Source organism: Lipophrys pholis, assembly GCF_963383615.2.
Source record: "Lipophrys pholis genome assembly, chromosome: 14".
Lineage (NCBI taxonomy): Eukaryota > Metazoa > Chordata > Actinopteri > Blenniiformes > Blenniidae > Lipophrys > Lipophrys pholis.
In genome coordinates, this window is record NC_137633.1 from 3,060,161 (window position 1) to 3,074,314 (window position 14,154).

The 14,154-nt window shown below is 44.4% G+C and overlaps 1 protein-coding gene across 8 annotated transcripts in view; it reads right to left on the reverse strand.

The window, feature by feature from the left end:
• actn1 (actinin, alpha 1) overlaps positions 1 to 14,154 on the reverse strand; it is a 60,282-nt gene that overhangs the window by 19,573 nt on the left and 26,555 nt on the right. For all 8 annotated transcript variants that reach the window (XM_080480022.1, XM_080480025.1, XM_080480024.1 and 5 more), the window contains exons 2-7: positions 8,706 to 8,820; positions 8,086 to 8,205; positions 5,004 to 5,090; positions 3,685 to 3,772; positions 1,136 to 1,214; positions 536 to 617 (exon numbers count right to left, since the gene is read on the reverse strand). In XM_080480022.1, the coding sequence (XP_080336148.1) occupies positions 536 to 617; positions 1,136 to 1,214; positions 3,685 to 3,772; positions 5,004 to 5,090; positions 8,086 to 8,205; positions 8,706 to 8,820 (571 nt within the window). The remainder of the gene's footprint in view (positions 1 to 535; positions 618 to 1,135; positions 1,215 to 3,684; positions 3,773 to 5,003; positions 5,091 to 8,085; positions 8,206 to 8,705; positions 8,821 to 14,154) is intronic.

The window sequence follows — 14,154 nt, forward strand, 5'->3', positions numbered from 1 at the left end:
GCCATGAATAAATAAATGTGTCCTTGAATTGCTTTGACAGTCTGAAAATGTCCAGGGCCCCGAGTTACAAGTTACATTAATGGAAAAGTAGTTTTCTTTGCATCGCCTGAACTCAGTGAGATTAACGAGCAGACACGTTACGTGTTCCGCCTTCGTTTTTGTTTTGTTTTTTAATTTTGAAGACGATTTGTCTTCAAGTCCAGCCAACATCGAAGGCTTCCGTCCGTTTCCACAGGAAACATGTACAGTAGGTAGTGGGCAGGAATGTGGAGGAAAAAAAAAAAAAAAAAAAGATGTAAACAGTTGGACTTGGGCCTGTTTTCACACCTCAGCACAGCTGGAAGCTGCAGGAAACAGCTGCCAGACGGCAGGTTGTGAGAAATCACAACAAAACTAAACTAAAACTGGATTGTACTGTCACGCAGCTTCGCCAGGAACTTCCAGACTTGAGGGAAAACTTCAGAGAAAGCATATTTTGGTCTTGAGACAAAGTCTGTTCTTCACATCATCATCATCATCACTCCCATGCGCTCACCTTCTGCGTCCAACATCTTGGGGATGTCCAAGTACTTCTCTGCCACGTCGAAGGCTGTGTTGAGGTTGGTCATGGGGTCGTCCTGTCGACGGCGAAGGAACGGAAACATTTCAGACACGCGCGGTAATTCTGCTGGTTAAATTAACTGTTTAAATCTATTGTGGAGGGAGACGATAAATCCACTTGGTAGAAGGTAGAAGAAAGGATCTTGAAGAAATACAACTTTTATGTATTTGTCAGTAAAAGAGTTTTAAGTTCACTCAATCTTCTGCCTGTTAAAAGTACTCTCATTAAAAGCTCAATTAGAAACACGCCAGTTTCCACTGTTGCTGCTGCCATATATTCGCGGCGTGGCGTTAAGCTCAAACGCGCCGGTTTCCGCCGCCGTGATTCATGAATCGCTCAACAGGAAACGTCAACATATTTGGCACAAAGTGAGAAGAAAAGCTCTCCCTAACTTTTCCCCTTATTTGGTCGGGAGGCCAAGCGACCCGAGTCCTGCCTTCCTTTTCCACAGATTGAGTGTGTCGGCTCGGCGGGCGAGGCGTTCCGACACACAACGGCTCCCATCTGTGGCGGCGCTTCGTGACGTCGGCTCACCTTGCGCAGTTTTCCGTAGTCGATGAGCTCCGGACGGTGCCGGTGGATGAGCGCACAGAAACCCAAACCGTCCTTCCAGCTGTGGGAATAGAGGAGAGGAACCTCAATCAGGGGGTGGAATGTAATCAGGGGGTGGAATAAATAAATAAAAAAGGACTTTAGTCTTTTAATCGAAACCATTTTGCTCCATTTGTCCTTTTATTGAGTTTCATGTAGTTTGTTCACATTGTCCCGGCAGCATGCGACGGGTTTATATAAGACTAATGCTCTTTATTTGTTATATTAGAGTCGGAGAATACTGGGGTTTTTGAGTCTTCGAGCGCCAGTGAAAAATGACCCCTGTCAACCTGTTTCATTTGAAGGCCTGAGTATGGAGTATGGCTTCTGTACACTGAACAGACGCAGTACCACACCGCTGCTTTACGCTAACTTTCCCAAGGATTTTATTTACTTATTTTTTTCCCGGCAAGTGAGCTCAGAGAAGAGTTTGAAAAAAACATTCTTTACTTTTACTACTTTGATCTGCTTTAATACTGCGTTTGAAATAAACCAGCGGTGCTTATTATAAATGCATTACCCGAGAGCGTAAACCCATCGAGGTGAGGTACATTACAGCTAAATTTAGCTTTCCTGCATCGTAGCGATGCCGCCCGTGTTTTCATTTTGTCGATTAGACGCCAGCGCGTCTGAAAGCAGCGCGGTGAAAAAGGTACGGCATGACATCCATCCTCGATTTAACGCGTCCTGGAAGATTCATTGTTATTCTCTCCTTGCAGGGCAACAAATTAGTGAGGCGAGCTATTTTAATGCATCGCTGGCCGTGAAAAGGGCCCATAATGCACCAGATGAGCTTCACAAGGACACTTATTGCTTTTCTCGCACCGTAAGTAGGAGCGCTTGAGTGCTGGCGGGAGAAAAAAAAAGAAAAAACCCTCGGTGCCCTTTTACTCTCATCTGCCGAACGAGGTGCGCCGATATCTTCTCTCACGGCGTGACCACTTCAAAGGTGGACTCCACCTTCTCCTGAAGTGACCCCCACGCCACCTCTCCCCTCGCCTCGGCTTTCATCCACATCTGAGGATCACCCTGGTCGTCCTTCAATAATTCAGCGCTGGCGGAGGCATCCGGTGACACGGACTCAGGTCCGACATCCAGAACAGAATCCACACACGAACACGGAGCGAGGATTTGGTTGATGAGGACGTGTCTGCTGTCTGTGTTTTGGTTTAATCTTGCTTTAATACTAATGATCAGCATCAGGAGATCTTTGGACAAAAGGATTCAGACACCAGACGCTAATAAATACAAAATAAAGATGATTATTTAGAAAAATGCAATATATTTCATGTGTGGATGATTGTGTTTTCTTGTGTTATTTCAACTTGCATCATGCTTTGTCTTTACTTTCATTGCTTTTGTTACAATAACCTTGTGATTCTGATAATAAATCTTGTATACCTTTATACCTAATAACCCCACCGGTTTTTATTTTCTTATCTTTGATATTTTCTTTGTCCAGTAAGTAAATCACATTAAAACGTCCATCTGTTATGGAAATACAATTTCACTGATTGACTATGCAAAGAGCTTAATGTCATTTTAAAAGCAGGGTCAAATTTGGTTTTTCAAGAGTATTTTTTTGGGGTATTTACACCAAATTGTTACATTAGAAAGGTTTATGTCAGGCCATTTCAAATCAATATCTGATCAAATCTGGAGGATAAAACTGAATAATTTACTTTAAGAACGCATTTGTATCAATTAATGTGTTGTGGGTAATCCAGATGAATTAAAATCATCCTTCAAAAACCACATGGGGAACAACAGGAATTAATTATATACTAATTACTGAAACAGGTAATTGAAGATGAAAGCATTTTAGGACTAAAAGTGTTTTGTTTGTATGTGCGCATGTCTGTATGGTTTCATCACGGAAACAAACAACAGCGCCCACTAGGGACCCAACATGAAAACTACATTGTTTTCAAAACATCGCAGTGTAAACAAGAAACTTTTCTGGGACAAAAACTCAAACATTAAGCGTTTTTACTTGAAACGTTCTCGTATAAACAAGGTCTTAGTGAGGACTATTGTCATGCTATGCTATGCTATGCTATGCTAAAAACACAATAAAAATCCTTGAATCCTTGAGGATTGTTCTGAACTGATTCAATGTGAACTCCTTGTGTTAAATTTTTCAGGTGTGAAACGCTGAATAAAGATCATGAGCGCCAAAGGGATCAAACCAGGCCGCGTGCCAACACTCTGTCCATCAGGCTTATTTTGTGTTTGTACATCGTGAGGAGAACTCAAGCAGACTGGTTCCTTTCATTTTTCAAAGCGCCAGTGTGGGAAATTCCTCCACGAGGAATTAAACCGAATGAAAGTGACGTTTCAGAGAGGCGATAGCTCTGTCAAACATGCACATCCAGTCAAGCTGAATCTTCCCCACTCGAGGGCAAAAACCCAAACATCCGACAGGTTTGTGTTTCGCTACGAGTGAAGCAAGTGTTTTGTTCTGCACCGTGCCGTCCTCCATAAAGTCCTACCTGATGTGAAAGTTCTGGATGTTGACATTCTTGTAGGGTGCCGTCTTCCTCTGGCACCACAGCAGGAGGCCCTCTTTGGCGGATGTCTCTGTGTTTTGGCGAGAAAGGGATCATTGTGAAGTTGGAGAAACTCTCAGGCTTTCACTTTGACACACTCTCGGCTAATCCCTGTTTACAGGCGGATTAACTGGAGGTGAGGTGAATGGGAAGCATGTGTGACTCGCTTAGATGTTTCTCACTCTCTTTGTTTCCACTGGATACTTAAGACGTGTTTGCTGTTGTGTGGCGGCCGCCCGGTACCGACAAACGCTCCGGTGAGAATGAGACGGTGTGAAAACGTCGGACTGAACAAATCAGGCTTAAACGTGTCTGACATTTAAATTGGATTACACTGTAAGTACATTACGCATGTAAACCATGGACGGGAGCACATCACAACCATTTCCACCTCGGCTGGGGGAAAAAAAAAAGAGCAGTCGCAGACGCATTCATATTCAAAGGACCTGGAATCATCTCCAGTCTGAACGTGGCATTGGGAAGTTCTTCATGCGCGGTGGGACGAGTGACAAAGGTTTGAATGCTGCAACGCTGCTGCCTCAAAGGAAGCGTTCCTTTTTCTTTTGCTTGCAAATGAAGAAGAAGTAAATGAATAAGAAGTATGTGGAAATACTCCCAATCCACGTGCACACACACATGAACAGAGACAAAGTGAGTTTCTATGCCTTTCGGGGACAATCCATTCACTTTACATTGACTTACTGAGACGCAGATGCTTCTTGCCGGCGTCGAACCGTAAACACGTTCTGACCTAAAACATGGCTTCACTTAATTACTGAGTTTCTTCAAGGGGAACGAGCCTCCGTCCTCACGAGTTTGTCGACGTGGTTTCAAGTGAAAACGCAAAGCTTTAATTGCATTTTGGGTGTCCATTTACACGGCAATAAAAAAGAAAGTCTCTCAAGGTGGAACTTTTTGAAAATGTTCATCCGTCATTATGTAAACGGGGGAAAACCCAACTTTTCTGAAATGCTTGGGCTCCAAAATGCTGCTGCTGTTCAAGCGCGCCACGGTCGAAGCAAATAGTTCTTGAACAATAAGAACAATGTTTGACTCCAGTGTGACGACGTCCAGTCCATTTTCTCCTTTTGCCTTTTCACCCAAACCTCAATCACCCAAAATGATGATGAACTATCTGGAGTTCAACTTTAACCTGTGAACTTTGCCTTTCAAACAACAACCTTAAAAACATGCAAACCAACAGTGGACCACACTCTGTACTCGTTAACAGAAAATAAACAAATAAATAAATAAACCGTTACCTTCCACAGAAATGTCTTGGATGGCGAAGCGGAGGATTATGGTCCAGATCATTCCCAGGGTCATCTTAGCGTTGCCATCTACGATCTCTGCAAGACGAGCACAGGGATAATATCATTTTAGCTATTTATGCCAATTAGGATCGTTTTATGTTTGTTTTCTCAAATCTACAACACATGAGGAGAAAGCACTGACGTGAGGGGGGGCGGGGGGGCTTGTTATAGATCTGTTAACTCTGCTTCACAGTCTTTATTTACTGTAATCACATCCCTCCAGAGTGCAAAATGAAGCAGTGACACGCCGAGGCCTTTATAAATGAAACATGTGATGATTCGATTATTTGAAGCCCGGCTGGCTAAGCTGTCAATCAGCTGTGTGTGTGTGTGTGTGTGTGTGTGTGTGTGTGTGTGTGTGTGTGTGTGTGTGTGTGTGTGTGTGTGTGTGTGTGTGTGTGTGTGTGTGTGTGTGTGTGTGTGTGTGTGTGTGTGTGTGTGTGTGTGTGTGTGTGTGTGTGTGTGTGTGCAGCCGAAGCCTGTGAATGGACTGCCTGTGTCCAGTCCACTCTTGTTTTGTCGATAATGAAAATCCCCTTCAACGGGTCACCCCCGTTCGCCCGCCTTCAATAATCATTCGTTTCTCCCTCTAATCCAATAAGACCCAGAGCACGACAGCTCCTAATGGCAGCTCCACAGTGACGGACAAACTCGGACAGCGAGGTGCCAGTGGGATGTCTGCGCACGTAACGCGGCGTGAAAGATGGCCGGGGCCGAATTAGGAGACGGGAAAAAGTCGAGGCTGTAGCTTCGGGCCGGCACATGCAGATACGTGTCCAGATTAGCTCTAATGAACACGACTGATCCAGCTGGGGGAGGAACACAAATCCTGTTAATACTATTTGAAACGGCAAAGGCCCCCCCCCCCAAGCCCCCTGGTGAGTGGTTTAGACGCGAGGCTGTGTGAGCAGTCCCATCCCACCAGCACAGCCGCGGATCGTGGGGAGCCGGGCTGCAGCACGACGAGTGGATTCCAGGCGGATAATCTGTCTGGAATGCCGGTCTGGCTGAGGAGCTTTTATAGCAAACACTGTGCCTGCCACACACACACACACACACACGCGCACGCACGCACGCACACACGCACACACACATACACACACAGAAATCTCCACTCCCAAGTTTTTGAAGTCTCCTTCAATAAGTTTTGTGAATTATTGGTTTTTAATCTCAATCAATCACTGCATCGTACTTATCATAGAAAACACAAAATATGGCGTTTATTTTCATAAGCTTCTGTTCACTATAATAAGAGATTCAGACTATTCAAACAATAGAGAAGTGGTTCAAACACTCACATCCATTAAGAACAACACTTGTTTGATTCCAAGTTCTGGATGGAGTTTCCACCTTCACCCTCTGCGCGCCGGGTTTGTAGTGTTTGATCAGCCCTCAGTGTGTGTGAGATCGTCTTTCTTAAATTCTCTGACCGAATGGGATCACAGTGTCTCTGGGTAAATGATATCACATTAGCCTGAGGCTCGTTTACACCGTTTTCAAGTGAAAACAGAAAACTTTCGATACATCGTGAGGGACCGTTTACACAACAACAGCGCTTGGAGCTGCTGAAAATACAACTTTTTGAAAACGCTCTGGTTTCATTACAAAAACAACCAACAGCGCCAACTTGTGGCCCAACAGCACAAAACAATGGTGTTCACAAAGTAAAGGGAGGACGGGCTGTAGACACGGTTTATCATTAATTCATATTTACAATTTCTTCTTGTAAATATGAATATATAGATTTTGTTTGTTAAATATGAACATAATGACACTAAAGGGGTATGAAGGACTGATGGTTGAGCAGAAGGAGGGGCGGGATTAAAAAAACGCTTCTTCATACTCCTTTTCGAATACGTCGGGCCATTTTTTATTTAGTCGTCTGTTACTTATGTTTTTACTTTGCTTTGCACTGTTTTGTTTGTCGTTTGTGTTTGTTTGCTTTGTTGTTCTCACATGTCCGAAATAAACTTGTAAAATCAACAAGAAAACTTTACCGTTTGAACAGACATCGTTTTAAAAACATCGCTGTGTGAACGTGAAAGTTTTCTGAAACAAAAACGCCAAAACAATAGATGAATCGATCATAAAGAAGATATTTCATCAGAAGCTGCAAAAACACCATTTAATGTAGAAAATATGTTTATATTGAAACGTTTTCCTTCCACACGTTTTTTTTGGGACTTTGTCTGTGTGTGACCGTGAACGAAAGGCCTGTAGTGGAGGATTGTTCAGGTTAAGCACCAAGAGATAGACAGGGGTCAAAGGTTAAGGTCATTACATGGTATTACAGTGGAAAAGACTCGAGCTTTTGTAGGAGACAAATCTCTTGATCGCGGCCAAAACGGAAAATCTTCAAGTCAAAGGGTAAATTCATGAAGCAATGAAACACTACGCGTTTCACCTCTTAGCATGGAAATAATCTCAAAAACTGTTTTTCTTCATAAAAAGTTCAACAGGAAATGTTGACTGTCACGTGTCAGCATAAACCGTGAGGCTCAAAACCAATAAAAACATCTGCAGAGGCTCGATACCAGAAGAAGCGAGGAGAAAAACATGTTTACTGGCAAAACCAAGTTCTCAGGAAACCTCTCAGTGGACATAAAGTATTGGTTTCAACACATCGATGTTTTCAGGTCCACAAAAGACCCGGAGAGGCTGTGAAAGAGGAAGTCAGACATATAGAGAGTGAGAGTGTATGCTCGGCTAAATACTTGTTTACACACCTATTGTAGAAGGACGGACATCCCCAAGTTATTTGTGCTGAACAATGAGCAGCCCCTCCTCCCCAGGGGTTTGCCGATCTTAAGATGTACTCTGAGAAAATGCACTGCAAAGCACAACTTCCCCCGGAACACTCTAGAATGAGGATCTCATTAAAGCTCCCAGCAGCCAGCGGCGAGGGGAGGCGACAGTGGACTTACTATGTACAGCAGAACAGCGCCTACCGACTTGGCCGGCGGCCTAATTAAAATCAATCGGGGGTTCTGGACACACCCGGAGAAGGTCGCGTGGCGTTGTGGAGACCCACCTTCTGCTCCGATAGAAACCAGCTTCACTCCTTTGCTGGCGATGAAGTCGAGCGCTTTGTTCACGTTGGAGATTTTGTGCACTCTCATTTTGCCTCTCTCTGGTTTGGCCAAGCGTTCACCTGCACGAGGAAACACACCAGAGGAGGATGACAGGATGTGTGACGGAGCTGAACTCACACACCTACAGTCAATATAATGAAATGAATAAAGTGAGGGATGGATGGATGGAGGTCTTTTTTACTGCACTTCAACCAGATTTTGGTATATCTTTATTTCAAACAAATAAATTATAATAAAATAATCAAAAATAAAATAACATTTTTCCATTCAAAAGGAGTAAGGGGAAGCAACTTCTATCTTAATAGATAGAACATTCCTTAATTTTGAACAATGTTTATTTCAATGTGAGAAATAGAGGCATCTATTTTGTCTTCTTTTTATTGCATTAGAAGCTACAATTGTGCTGAAATTTTCATAAGCGTCATTATTGGGGTATAGCAGTGTTTTCTGGTTTCACACAGAGGGAGATCTCTTTAATCCAGGAGTCTTAGGACCCTTTGACATATGACAGCGACGCTGCGTTCAGGCAGGTAATCCTGTTAAGTAAGAAGGTCCTTACCTGAAATGACCTCCAGCAGCAGCATGAGTTTCAGTCCGTCCCGGAAGTCCTCCTCGATGTTCTCGATCTGCGTTCCCGCTTTCCTCAGGTGAGAGTTACACCAGGCTGTGAACGTCTGCAGAGACGAGGACAAAAAGGACGCCACCGTCATCGGTTGAAGCATCGACACAAACAAAGAAAAAAAAAAAGAGCCAAACAAGCACAGTTTGTGTTTATAGCTCAAGCAGGAACTATCAAATGCCATAAACTGCTGAGTTTAACATGAACGTGTGCAATTTGTTAAATTTCCAGAGAGCTTATGGATGCAAAGTAATACCACTAATGACATGTAGAGGCAGTGTTGTGCAGTACAGGTCATGTGTGATCAGCGAGAGGGAAAAAGAAGCCAACGGAGGGTGGACGACGACAGAAACAACGATCTGAAAAGACTAAATATGTGCGTGGATACAAACATTCCTTTGGTTGGACATCAGGACAAAAAAGCTTCAGACGACTTGTGTGAAAGTTAAACGATTTCACGAGAAAATATAACAAAGAAGAAGGGAACAAATTATCCCTCCAGACCAAATTCTAAATACAAGAACCTTATTTTAGCAGTTTTTAACCGGTTTCATTCGAAACATTGCTCCATATAAAACCAACAAGGTGTACTGCCCTCTACTGGATGTATTGATCAACAACCACGCCAACGTAACAGACGCAGGACAAGGTTTGAAGTTTGCCCATTTACAAAGGAAGCATATTTAGGTCTTACGATTGCAGGAGTAGTTAATTATTTTCACTCACAACCTGCTTATCTGCCTATAAATTGTCTCCAAATGCTTTCTGAGTAAAATACATTTCCTCAGCAGAGCCCTGTGTTTTTCTACAAGAGACCGCGAAGGCCGACTACCAAACTTTACAAGGTAAATCTGTGGGCCGACAGTGTGTTCCCTGTTGGTTAATTCCCTTGTTTCCACCCTTCCAACTTTCCCCAGAGGTGATAACAAGGCCTGAGTGCCGGCCTTTTCTTTGTGCAGCCTGAGCACACTGAAGCTTTGTACACCGTGTATATATATATATATATATATATACCCATACAGTAGGTGTAGCTCAACTCGCAGCCTCTGGCATCACCGGCATGCAAGACGCACTAATGGAAAACATCTGGAGCCAGATCTGGACCGCCCAACGGGAGCTGGTCTGAGGAGTGGGCCCCGTCGCGCGCACCCCGCTGCGAACGCCTCTTTATGAGCTCCCGGGTTAATTACGCCCAGGGCACGGATGTCAGGCACAGTGTTTGCAGTGAGAAACGCCGAGGGAGGACCTTGCAGGAGCAGAGCCAGGCGCTCATGAAAGCCGGCACTGTCTCTCGCTGGCCCGCCTTCCACTTTGCCGCAGAGACAAAAGCCACTTAAAAGTCACTGGCGAGTCGGTTTGGGAGCACCCGCGGAACTTCCGCAGTGAGATCGGTCCTTGAACGGAGCGGCGTGAGGTTTAGGCGGCCATCAATAAGCCTGAAGTGTGGAGGAGCCCAGTTTCAGATGTGTGCTGGCATGTGGTGGACCTCCAGCCAGTGAGGAGATTGAAGGGATACCAGAGACGATGTGGAGGGGGAGAAAAAAAAAAAGAAGAGAGATTATGTGGTGCTTTATCTCCAAGGGCAGAACTGACAGAAAGAGAGCAGCACTGATTGATATGCCAAAGGCAGAAACACACCCACACTCCGGTTCATACTCTATTCCTGTAAAATTACTCATGATTTAAGTCAAGCTCCAACAGGCAGCGAGGTATTTCACTTATTCCTAATCGATAGTTCATTTAGAGGCTTGCCAAAGATTTTAAACTGTGGAGGCAGAACTGCAAAGTCAGCATCTTTTGGGAATACTGTATAATTTAATCAAAGTGGTGCGATAAGGATGTCTGAAGCTTCTACAGGTCCACGTTCTCACAGTGTTCCAAGAGTCGTCAACCTCTTTCTTTCTCTTCCTCTTTTCCTGACTCACTTTCCCACCGCTTTAACGTCTCACATGACAAGATTTACTGGACCGATCTTAATTACAGTTTAAGAGTTGGTGCCGCTGCCCCTTTTTTTTTCCTTCAGAAAACGTCAACTTTCGATATCTGGCAGTTCTTCTCGGGGGTCGTTACGATGTGAAAGTCTGACCTTTAGCAGAGTGTTAATGTTTTATCAGCAAACTGAAAGGAAACATGATAACACCGCTGAACTCCACATGTCTGTTTTGAGCAAATAAGAAGTGCTCATTATTCCTTTAGAATCCTCCCTGATGCAGCCTGAACCTGAGCAGGTGCTCCCTGCAAAAGGGGGCACAGTGGTGAAAAAGACTTCAAAGTTCACAGAAGGAATGTTAGCTTGTTAAACGCGCCACAAGGAGGGTGAGTTTTTTTGGCCGGGCGACAGGACCACCCCCCCACCCCCCCAGGGAGCTTGAAGGCTGTTTCTCTGGGTCACGGCGGAGTTTTGGCAGCAGCCCACAGGCCAGGCTGGCAGCCGCCTGCACCGTCACATGACGCTCCCAGGCCCTCCAGGTGCTCTGCAGGACCCAGGAGTTACCAGTTCAGCGATCACAGCGGCAGATTAGTGCACTCAAGACGAAAAGCTGCGGTCAGGTGGCGAAAGATCACACAGTCTTGAAAAAGAAGTGCAGATCTTTAGATAGAAAAAATATAGATAATTGCGGAAGTACCAATTGAACTTATTTCTTGAAGTGAAACTAAAAAGAAAACACAGGCTCTGATAAATACTGCAGTTGAAGGTGGTCTCATTTAACTTCTCCCAGATAAACCAAACAAATTTAATTAAGATTATTATTTATTGTTTATCCTACGAGGTCAATGTCATGACGGTCGGCTTTATTTTCTCTAACCGGGTGGAATCACAGTGTCTCTGGGTAAATGATATCACAATAGCCTGAGGAAACCGTTTTCACAATGTTTTCAAGTGAAAACGTGAAACTTCCGGTGCCTTTTGGATGTCTGTTTCCATGACAACGGTGCTCGGTGCAACAATGGCAGACTACATTCTCCAGGTGGCGCTGCAGAAGCTACTGACACTAGTGAATCTTAATAAGGTGGTACGTTGGATTTCTCGAGTACCAGGAGGAGCAGGAGCGTAGACCTATATAACTCAGAGATATAGAGAGTCTATTAGCAGAGTCTACTTCTAAATTTCTATGTTCTCTGTGTCTTCTTCTGCGTTTTTGGTGTACTTGGATAAGTGACAGTGCCCCTAAAGGCCTGGCATGTGTACTACATGTCCTTAGTCATCGCGTTGATTTGTGTTCATAGTGACATGTGGACGGAATCTTTTTTTTTTTTTTTTAAACGCCGAGGAGAAACAATATTGTTTTGGCTCGTGTGGACACGTCTCTTAAGATTAGATGACATTCTCATCATGTTTGTCTTTTTATTTATGCTGAGCATTAAATGCTGTGCACATGCAGAAATAAGTATTTGTCTTTTGTTACCGTCAACCTTTGATTGCTTTATTGATCCAGGTTCGGATTGACAAATGGTAAAGATGTTGAATTGTTTTTTGCTGAGTGGATGATTCATCCTCTTTGTCCTCTTCATCCTCCTGTCTTTTAGAACACCATCCAGCTTGTAGCCGTAACAACCCTATTTAAATCCCATTACAGGATTCCTGTTTTCTGTAATGAGCCCTTCAGCTGAAATGACTGCTGCTTCTGGAAATGAGATGTCTGTTTTCTTGCATCTCTTCCTGAAAGACACTGATTAGAAAATAAATGAGACCTGGGAAGTGTAGCAGCAGCAACAATTAGCAGTTTTAGTTTGCTGCTGCCCGCGGATAAAAAGTGACAGCGTCCCGGTGCAATTAACTACCACATGATTCCAGTTATACTCGGTATAAGATCATGGGAAACGCAGAATAATTAATCATTGTGATGGACGTGTGAAGCAGCGAACAGAGACACGGTTGTGTTTTCACGGGCAGCAGAGAGCGAGCAGGCGACGGGTTTTTCCCCTCTCCAGCGGGCCGATGTATTTATAACCAGACGATGAGGAAGAGGAGAAGAAGGAGGAAGGACCAGCAGTATCTTCATGAACATCTTCTGACTGAGGGCAGCTGTTGTCTTCTCCTAACAGTCTGATGTGATAATATAGTTAAAGATCGCCACATTCAAACAGTTTTCCATGTGTTAATATGTCGAAAATCTGAAAGAAGTAAATCATTTTAAATTTTTTTAATAAAGTGGTTGTAATGTGTTGATGGACTATGGGAGTTTGATTGTGTTTCCTGTGGTTATCCTGTGTTTCCTCAGTATCTACATGAGGGTTTTCTATGCTTTAGATCCTGTGTACTGGAGAACAATCTGCTGAAAACTGGATGGAAAAAATAAAACAATCCAGGTGATCTGCCACAAAGTGAAAATTGAAGGTACAACACAGAAGATATCTTATAATAAAGGCCACCCATAAAAGTCACAGAGGGCCAGTAGAGGAGATGATTCTCACCACAATAACATCAGCATGTCTGCTGAAGCTGAACCGGTTTAAGATGGAATCATTGCTCTCCAGAAGTTTTAGAGTTTTATTCACAAAGAAACTGTGAGGGTTAAGTCAGCTTCCTGCATTGCCGTAAGCTCACATACATTTCATCGTCCAAAACGCTGCGTACAGTACTGTGTGCACGGTTTTGTGTCCGATGCACACTGTGTGTGAGATTGTGTTGTCCTTGTACGGTTTGTGTCGGTACAGCGTGTGCTGTGAATCTCTGTAAGCTGTTAACATTTCTGCCCCGGAGTCTCCGGAGCCCGTCGCTGCCGGGGCCAAATCGTCCTCATTACCGCAGCCTAAACACGGCTCTGTTTCGGCTTCAACAACATGTCGAGTGACGGAGCGAAGTGAAAGCACGACGGCCTGTGGGAGGAACTGGAGGGCTGTAAAGTCTGAGGTTCTCTCTCCCCTTGTTTCTGCACTCGTCCCCCCCCCCCCCCCCCCCCCTCTCTCTCTCTCTCTCACTCTCTCTCTCTCTCTCTCTCTCTCGCTCTTCCTCTCTCTCTCTCTCAGCCTCCCAGAACTGAAGCGAGCTGTAAAAACAGCAGGGGTCAGGAGCAGGAGGAATCTGCTCTGCATCAACTTCCAGGAAAGTTGCCAGTCAGCATCATCATTACATGCAACAACTCCCCCCCCCCCCCCCCCCATAGCTACCATGACCGTTCAGTTTAGCAGACTTGTGTGTGTGTGTGTGTGTGTGTGTGTGTGTGTGTGTGTGTGTGTGTGTGTGGTAAAGCGTTACAGAGGATGGATGTCACCTCACACCAGGTTTTTGTTCTCGGTCAGAAACTTCCTCTGCAAAGTTTGCATGTTTCATTCCCCGCCTCTAAGGTCCCATATCTACAAAGAGTTGCGTTTTCAGTGGCTCCAAGCGCCGCTGTCGTTTAAATCAACTCCCAAAGCAAGATGGAAATGTTCAGTTTTCACTCAA